Source organism: Cnephaeus nilssonii (genome assembly GCF_951640355.1).
Source record: "Cnephaeus nilssonii genome assembly, chromosome: 2".
NCBI lineage: Eukaryota > Metazoa > Chordata > Mammalia > Chiroptera > Vespertilionidae > Cnephaeus > Cnephaeus nilssonii.
The window spans coordinates 24,628,609-24,637,609 of record NC_137073.1 but is presented as its reverse complement, the minus strand read 5'-3'; the positions used below and the strand labels follow the sequence as shown (position 1 = coordinate 24,637,609).

The 9,001-nt window shown below is 45.6% G+C and overlaps 1 protein-coding gene across 1 annotated transcript in view; it reads right to left on the bottom strand.

Moving 5' to 3' along the window:
- Window positions 1–3,483: 3,483 nt before the first annotated feature.
- Window positions 3,484–9,001, bottom strand: part of ERCC4 (ERCC excision repair 4, endonuclease catalytic subunit) — a 30,469-nt gene continuing 24,951 nt past the window's right edge. Inside the window, exon 11 of the mRNA XM_079794298.1 lies at window positions 3,484–5,015. Coding sequence (XP_079650424.1) covers window positions 4,282–5,015 — 734 coding nt within the window. The 3' untranslated portion in view covers window positions 3,484–4,281. The remainder of the gene's footprint in view (window positions 5,016–9,001) is intronic.

Sequence of the window (9,001 nt, the reverse complement as noted above, 5' to 3'; positions counted from 1 at the left end):
CCCTAGAAAATCATAGTCCCCGGGAAGCACAGGCTATGAGGCCACATCCAGCTCTTTACAGAGGGTGCTCAGAGTTCACTTTGACCTCTTGCCAAGTTTTGCATACTTGCTCTTGACACTATTAACTAAGAGGTGCATGAAAACAAACCAATCTGCTTTTTCTATGACTACCTGTAATTAGATATATAAACGTGGACACTAACCAGTCTCCCATTCTCTCCTCCCACCGCTCACCACCAGTGTTTCATCAGGAACTCTGGAGTCAGACCCTAGGGTTCCATCATTCCAACTGGGTGACATTAAATTACTTCACATCTCTGTGCCTCAGTTTCAGAGTAAAATATTTTAAATAGTAGTACCCTTATAGCTTTGTTATGAGGATTAAATGAGATAACGTACATTACTACTACAAAGAAAGGGTTAATTATTCTAGTAGGGTCTTTATTACGACATTACAACATTTTGAGAAATAACCTGTCTTACCCCTTGTTAAAAAGGGATTTGGTTCTACATTTTATAGCAGAAGCAAAATAATTAAATCATAGTAATGAGCCAATTAGTTAGCTAATAATTAAGTTGTTAAGGGATTAATAGATTCTAGATGTGTCAAAGGATAATTCAACTTTGACGTTCAAGGAACAAAAATGTATGAGTCAGGGGTGGCAGGAAATTAATCTCTGTTAAGACATCCAGGCATTGTGCTCACCACATAGTCATTATATGTCAACAAATGAGTATTTTCAGAGGGAGAATAGTTTTGTTTTTCTTCCTTAAGGAGAATTGCTACAAAATAATAATAAATAAAAAAAACACCAAGAGAAAAATATGCTGAAGCCTTAGAGAGCGGATTGACCAAGCATATCACACGCAATAGCAGTGGTTCAAAGAGCAGTTCAGCTTTAATCATTTATTCTACAGAACAAAAAAGAAACCAAACTAAATACTCTCTGAATCAAAAATTATATTTACTAACACAATGGTAAATATAATGCACTGGGAATTTATGCCCTTTCAGTATGTATTTTATTTTTACTTTACCCACAGGGTGCTGAGGAAAATACTGAATAAATACACATTTTATTAAAAACACGCAAACTCTGTTACAAATTGATATAAATCAGTTGTGTCTCCATCCCACCCCAATTTTGGCTTCCATACCCTTAAGTCAAAAAACAGTCCTGTAAGCCACGAGAAACCTGTGGATAAAGATGGTAAATTAAGTACTGAAGTTGAGAATCAAACAGGAAAGAGCTATAATTCAAAATACACAGCGAAATAATTAAGAAAAATGACAACTCATGCAGAATCCTGGATAAATTTTTATATACTTGAGCCCGAGAAAAGAATTTTCCTACAATGTTGGTTTTTAAGAGGACATTTCTAGGTTAAACTAAACACCAAAGAGAAGGGAATTTCCCTAAAGAGTTTTCTGAGCCAAAGGAAAATCAAATTATGCTTGAAAAACAAAAGCAAAGACTAATGTCTGCCACTTTGCCCCCACCCACTTCTTCAGATTTGCTTCAGTGTGGGCTTTCCTGTTCAAGGCCATTTATTAATTTTATGCTCTCAACACAACCAAATCTAGATTTAACCCTCTATGTTCCCAATGGGTTGATGAATGGGACTAAAGTTATATTTAGTTCTCCATGCGCTGGGAAACTGTATCCTGGCTGTACTAAAACATAGGTAGACATATTAAGCCTCAGATTGAAGAAACAGATAGAAGAAACAGCAACTTACTGTCAAAGGACATTATTTATGGCCACTATTAAAAATGATTTCTTCTTGTATAATTTTAAGGAAACACAGAGGCACAATGATGTAAACAAATCAACTTATCACACTATTTCATATGCTCAAGTTTTTATGTAAAAAACGTGAAGTAAAATAATGCTGATCTCAAGTTTTTAAAAAGCTAAGCATGAGTTCATATGTATACTGGATATTTCTAACTTTCAAAGTAAAAGGCAGAGCTAACCAAATGATGCTAGAATATAAAGTGTTATAGTAATTTTTCAACTGTGCATTTCTAGTTCCTTTGCCACAGATTGTAAAAATTTTAAAAAATATTTGATAAAAGTAAACACATGATGGTGTATTCAAGGCTTCCCACAACTGGAGACACATTTAAAACACGTACATTTAAGTTGGGAGAGGATGCGGCAGGGAGAGCCTTTCATCTATAATGACCATGGAGAGTCATTAGAAACCATCGCTCATAAGTCAAATATACACGAGACGATGCACCTGTTTTCAAATGTCCACTAGGTACAATGGCAAGTAACAGAACTTGAAAGTCAGGGGCCACTGGCTTTCTAAATACAATGAACACTGTTACCTCAGTTGTACTAATAACTAGGATTGTTTAAAATGGTAGCTTTAAGAGCTTATTTTTGAAAATTTAACTTGTAATAAAACCCTTATCAAAGAATGTGCTATGCCAGGTTTTTCCTTTTATGTAATGAAAGAACAATAAAAGGCAGGTGGAATGTATAAGAAGAAATAATGAAATAATAGAAATTACATACCTCAAGCTAAAGTGATGGAATAGGGTGAATAAAAATGATATTAACCATGATTATTTGAGGTGGTACGGATATTTTAACGTTCCTTTTAATTATGATTTTAATGTAAAATATATGTGTATCTGACATTTTTGTTTTCTATTCTCAAGGGTATATTTTTAACCCCATTTTAAACACAATAAATAGCCCAAATCTTTAATCTATCTTAAACTAATTTTTGTTTCTTGTCCTCTTCTCTACTCTCCAAATCTCTGAACAGAGTTCTACAATAACCAATAGGACTCTTTAATGCCCTGCAATTCATTTTTGCAGTATCCTTGCAAAATCCACATATATTTTAACTGTATTAACATTCGTTAACATACCAAGAAACCAAGGAATCAGTATGGTTCCTTTTAGAGGACAGTTAAAAGCAGTACTTTTGTTAAAGTTGAAGCCCACTTTGTGTTACATGATCCACTGTATCCTCTGAGTTGAGACTTAGTGTGACAAACAAAAACATGGCTGACCTAAAGAAACAGTACCCTATGGGACATGGCTAGTGGAACTGATGTCTTTATCAGCCCTTGAGGTAGAAATTTTACTACTCATTGTTAAATATGTGAATAATACTTAAGTTAATAATGTTTAAATATAAAAGTTTAAAAACTGCACAAAGATGTTATGAATGCCCCTTATGTACACCTTAAAAGTCAAATGAAATCAATCAGGTTTACAATGATATTGTTTTCTTTATGAATTTTTTAAAAATATTTTTTATTGATTTTCTTTTGAGAGAGAGAGGAAGGAAGAGGGAGAGAGAGAAAGAAGAAGAGAAAAACATCAATCGGTTGCCTCCCCCACACACCTTGACTGGGGATCAAATGGGCAACCTTTCAGTGCATGGGATGATGCTCAAACAACTAATAAGCCACATTGGCCAGGGCTCTTCATAATTTTTTAAATACATATATATATATATATATATATATATATATATTTATTTAGAATTTTATATAATCTATAAATTGATTTTCCAGTTACTTACAGTCCTTTTAACTCAACTTAAGGAAGGAAAACAAAACTCTTTAGGACGTTAACTATCAGTAAAAACAGAATTCTAAGCGTTCCTCACCAACACCATAAAATTCTGTAAATAGGTAATTCATTTTATGTTTTAAAAATACTGGTTTGGAACAACTGAGTGCTTCATCGATATCTATTCAGGTGACTAGAAAATTAATCGGCCAGTTTTAGAGGTGGTTGTCTTAAATGAGTAGGAGGACGCCCCATGAGTTTTCTTAGAGGCAGACAGGTGGCAGAAGGATGTCTGAGGAAGATGTGGGGAGAAACTGGTCAGGAATGGCAAAGAAATGTTTCCTTCTCAGAGTTCCCGAGGCCCTCTACAGACAGAGGGTGAAAACACGATTGTGTGCTTTGTCAGTCTGTGCAGGACACATAAATTTCAGCTTGTCTCAAAAGTGGCCTTCTATAAGCACTTACAGAACCTTTACCTGATCCTGATACACCTTATTTAAAAACTGAACACACGCACCCAGGCATGGACAGTGCAGGGAGGGAGGGAGAGCTGGCACGAGAAAGTTAAAAAGGTGCTTAAATGCAAAGTTCAGGGAGAAATCTTGGCTTCTGATCCACTGAACTAGGAAACACAGCACAAACATTAAAAACATGGGGAGAGAATGAAATACTGAGCTAATAATTAATAATGACCAATTACAGCTGGCAAAGAGCAGTTGAAAAGCACAGTCACCATTGTTCATTTCTTCACTTTCCCTTTAGATAGAATCTCTGCATAAGAGGTGTGAATGAAGTCATAAAGCTGCTTAGCATTTGCAGCGTTCCCCAGAATACTTGTGAGCTTGTCTTGTGACAGGCTTGCTAATTCCGCAATGTTCTTCACGTGGCTCATCAAGGAGCGACAGTTTTTGGCATTCACCCCTGGCATCTTTAACAAGAAGTCCTGGGGCCCAGGATTATACTTTTCTGACTCGGGGAGGGTTCCAGAATCTGCTGTGACAGCCATGGCTGTCGCTGCATCAGGCTGTGGCTTATTTTGTTTTAGCTCCTCAAACAACTCCGCGGTGGCATGAGGGGACGGGCACCAGAGAATCCGGAGTTTGGGGAAGTGCAGGGTGAGGAGAGTGAGTTTGGAACTAATGTCGTTGCTGGAGATCTCCTGATGGAAGGCACCTCGGGCAATGAGAGAGAAAGGCTTACTGGGGTCAAACTCGATCAACAGCACTGGTCGCTTGTAGTAGCGGGACATGGAGACGCACTGGCTGTAGAGGCGGCCGTTGTTTAAAGAGCCGATCAAATCACTGATGCTCTTGCGTTCCACGCACATTTCTGGAGTCAGAATGTAATCTCCAACCTCTAAGGTCACTGGCTCAATGTCAATGCCCCGACGATGGATCAGAGATGGGAGTTCACTTCGAAACTCACGCATATCCACCACTATAGTTTGCTGTATACTTTTCTGTTCTTGGCCACCTATTAAGAAAAAGTAGTATTTTAAGTAACATTACTGAGGAAGAATTTGTAGAAGATGGACTACAATAATTGAAGTTTAAAATTATGTGCTATCACGTTCCCTGTGCAGTTCCCTCTACAGTCCCTCCTCATTGCACTGAACACATTTTACTGGTTACTGTATTCCCAGTTCCTAGGGCAGAGCCTGGCACACTGCAGATGCCTAAAAATACTTGCTGAATACATTGCCTTACGAGCTGCTGGGAACAATTTTGGAACTTTGAGTGCTTACATCAATGGGTCCTGAGGTGGGAAAACGGAAGGAGGTAGGAAAAGCAAGAACACCATGGAACAGAGCTCCTCACACTGTAATGTGCATGTGAACCACCCAGGATCATGCTAAAGAGCAAATTCTGTGTCTTTTTATTCCTACTACCCAGATTTACTCTTTTTTAAAAAGTTAAATTTATTGAGGTGGCATTGTTTGCTAACATCATGTTTCAGGTGGCTGATTCTGTAATACATCATCTGTATAGTGTGCTCACCACCCAAAGTCAAGTCTTCTTCCCTCACTACCCCTTTTACCCTCTCTCTCCTCCCCTACCCCCTTCCCCACTGGTAACCACCATGTTGTCTGTCTATGAGTTTGTTTGTTTTTGTTTGTTACTTTCTGTTTCATATCCCACATATGAGTGAAAGCATATGGTAAAGAGCAAATTCTATACAGGGGTTGGCAAAAGTAGGTTTACAGTTGTGAAACTACGAAACAGTTTATTCTTGTATTATTATTTATTAATTAGAGGCCCAGTGCATGAAATTCGTGAACTGGGGGGGGGGGGGGGGGTGTCCCTCGGCCCAGCCTGTACTCTCTCCAATCTGGGACCCCCTGGGGGATGTCCGCCTGCTGGTTTAGACCCGATCCCACAGGAGATCGGGACTAAACCAGCAGGCGGACATTCCTCTCACAATCTGGGACTGCTGGCTCCCAACCACTCACATGTCTGGCTGCCTGATTGATTCCTAACTGCTCCCCTGCCGGCCCGATCACCCCCAACTGCCCTCCCCTGCAGGCCTGGTCACCCCCAACTGTCCTCCCCTGCCGGCCCGGTGGCCCCCATCTCCCCTCCCCTGCTGGCCCGGTTGCCCCCAACTGCCCTCCCCTGCAGGCCCGGTCGCTCCCAACTTCCCTCCCCTGCTGGCCATCTTGTGATAATGTGGGGGCTGCCTGATTGACACCTAACTGCTCCCCTGCTGGTCCGATTACCCCCAACTGCCCTCCCCTGGAGGCTTGGTTGCTCCTAACTGCCCTCCCCTGCAGGCCTGGTCACCCCCAACTGCCCTTCCCTGACGGCCCGGCCTCCCCCAACTGCCCTCCCCTGCCGACCATCTTGTGATAATGTGGGGGCGGCCATCTTGTGACGATGTGGCGGCGGCCATCTTGTGGTGGCCATCTTGTGATGACATGGGGTGTGCCCATCTTGTGATGACGTGGAGGCAGACATCTTGTGACGACATGGGGGTGGCCATATTGTGGCGACATGGGGGCAGCCCCCTTGTGATGGCATGGGGGCATGAGGGCCAATTTGCATATTACCTCTTTATTGTATAGGATTATTGCATTATTTATTTGTATTACAACTATAAACCTACTTTTGCCAATCCCAGGCTCTGTCTGAGATAGGGTCTAAGAGTTCATCCTACCTAATAAAAGAGTAATATGCTAATTGACCGTACCTTCGCTATGCCCACAGCCAATCAGGGCGCTATGCAAATTAACCCAGCAAAGATGGCGGCCCCCACACGCTGCCCCGCCCCCCATCACGAGAGTCCCGCCGCCTGCTCCTCCTGCCGCCGGCCCAATCGGCCGCTACTGAGGGAGGACCGATAGGGCCGGCGGGAGGCGTGGGTGGCGGGACTCACGAGTCCCGCCGGGGGACTGATCGGGCCGGTGGGAGGCGGGACTCAGGGTGGCCGATCGGGCCGGTGGGAGGCGCAGGCGGTGGGACTTGGGGCAGCCGATCAGGCTGGTGGGAGGCGCTGAGGGGGGACCGATCGGGCCAGCGGGAGGCGCAGGGGGCGGGAATCAAGGTGGCCAACTGGGCCAGCGGGAGGCACAGGCGGCGGGACTCGCGAGTCCCGCGGGGGGACCGATCAGGCTGGTGGGAGGCGTGGGCGGCGGGACTCGGGGCGGCCAATTGGGCCGGCGGGAGGCGCAGGCAGTGGGATTCGCGAGTCCCGCCCCCCGCGCCTCCCGCTGCTCCAATGGGCGGGTGGCCAGAGCCAAGGCATGGGTCCCCAGTGCCAGAGGAAACTGGTGCCGGCGGAAAACTGGTGCTGGCAGCCAGGTGAAGGAAGGTCTATTGCACAAATCTTCGTGCAACGGGCCTCTAGTCCTATATAATAAAAAGCTAATATGCTAATTAGACCGAACAGCTGAACAACCTCCTGGACTTCCTTCTGGATGACCTTTCGGACGAAGCCAGGGCTGCAAGGGGCTGCAAGGGCCGGCTGAGGCTGCAAGGGGCTGCGAGGGCCAGCCGAGGCTACGAGGGCTGGCCGGGATTGCAAGAGCTGGCTGGGGCTGCGAGGGCTGAACCCCTTGCACGAATTTCGTGCATTGGGACTCTAGTTTATAATAAGCTCTCAGGTGATGCTACTGCTTCTGGGTTAAGGACTTTACTACACAAAGGCTGTGACAGGCAGAATAACAGCCCATAAAGAGTTCCATGTCCTAATCCCTGGAACCGGTACATATGTGACTTTACATGCCAATGTGATTAAATTACAGAGTTTAAGATTAGGATACTTGGGATTATCCAGGCAGGACCAAGTGTCCTTATATGTGAAAGAGGAAAGTAGGAAAATTAGAGTTGGAACTGTTGGCTTTGAAGGTGGATGAAGGGGCCATAAGTCAAGGAATGCAGGCAGCCTCTAGAACCTGAAAAGGAAAGGGGTTCTCCCCCACATCCCCTAGGAGGAATGCAGCCCTGCCAACACCTTCATTTTAGCCTGGTGAGACCCACAGGACTTTGGAATTATCTATATTATAAAAGGCCTGTAGCCGTAACGACCAACGACTGGACTCACCAGGAAGTGCATTGATGGGTCCCGTGGCGCCGGCAGGCGGGACTCCTGGTCTCGTGCAATTTCGAGTGCTGGGCCTCTAGTCTACTATATATATAAAACCCTAATATGCAAATAGACCAAACGGCGGAACAACTGAACAACCAAACAACCGGTTGCTATGATGTGCACTGACCACCAGGGGGCGTGCATGGAACATGGCGGGTGTTGGCCGCCGTGGGATGGTGGAGCAGGTGAGCCGGGGGGCGCCAGACCCAGTTGGGGCACTGGTTACTGTAATTGGGGCAAGCCTCTGGAGGTTACCGAAAATTCTTTGCTCCCATGTGCTGTGGTCCCGCCTGGCGCTCACACCTGCTGCCAGTGCCGGCCCCACTCGCACCCGTTGCCAGCACCGGAGCCACCGCTCGCACCTGCTGCTGGCCCAGATCGCCCCTCAGGGCTTCTCCACCTCCCCCTGCTCCTGAGGGGTGATCGGGGCCAGCAGCCACCTCTCTCATCCACTGCCAGCGATGGCCCCACTCACACCCACTACCGGCGCCAGAGCTACTGCTCGCACCCGTGCGCCAGTCCCAAGGGCTTTTCCACCTCCCCCTGCTCCTGAGGGGCGATTGGGGCAGCAGTCGCTGCTCGCACCCACTGACGGCACCGGCCCTGCTCACACCTGCTGGCGCCAGCCTAGTTGCTCCACGTCATCAGTGGGTGTGAGTGGGGCTGGCGCCATCAGTGCATGGGAGCAGTGGTGGAGGGAGAGGGGCTGCTGGCAGACCGGGGACCGGGGGCCATGGCGGCAGGGGCCATGGGGGGGGGCGCGGAAGATGGGCTGAGACCCGCCCCTGTGCCCACCACAGCCTTGCAGCCCACATTTCCTTTCAAGGTGCATGAATTTGTGCACTGGGCCCCTAGTAGGATAATAATTGTAACAT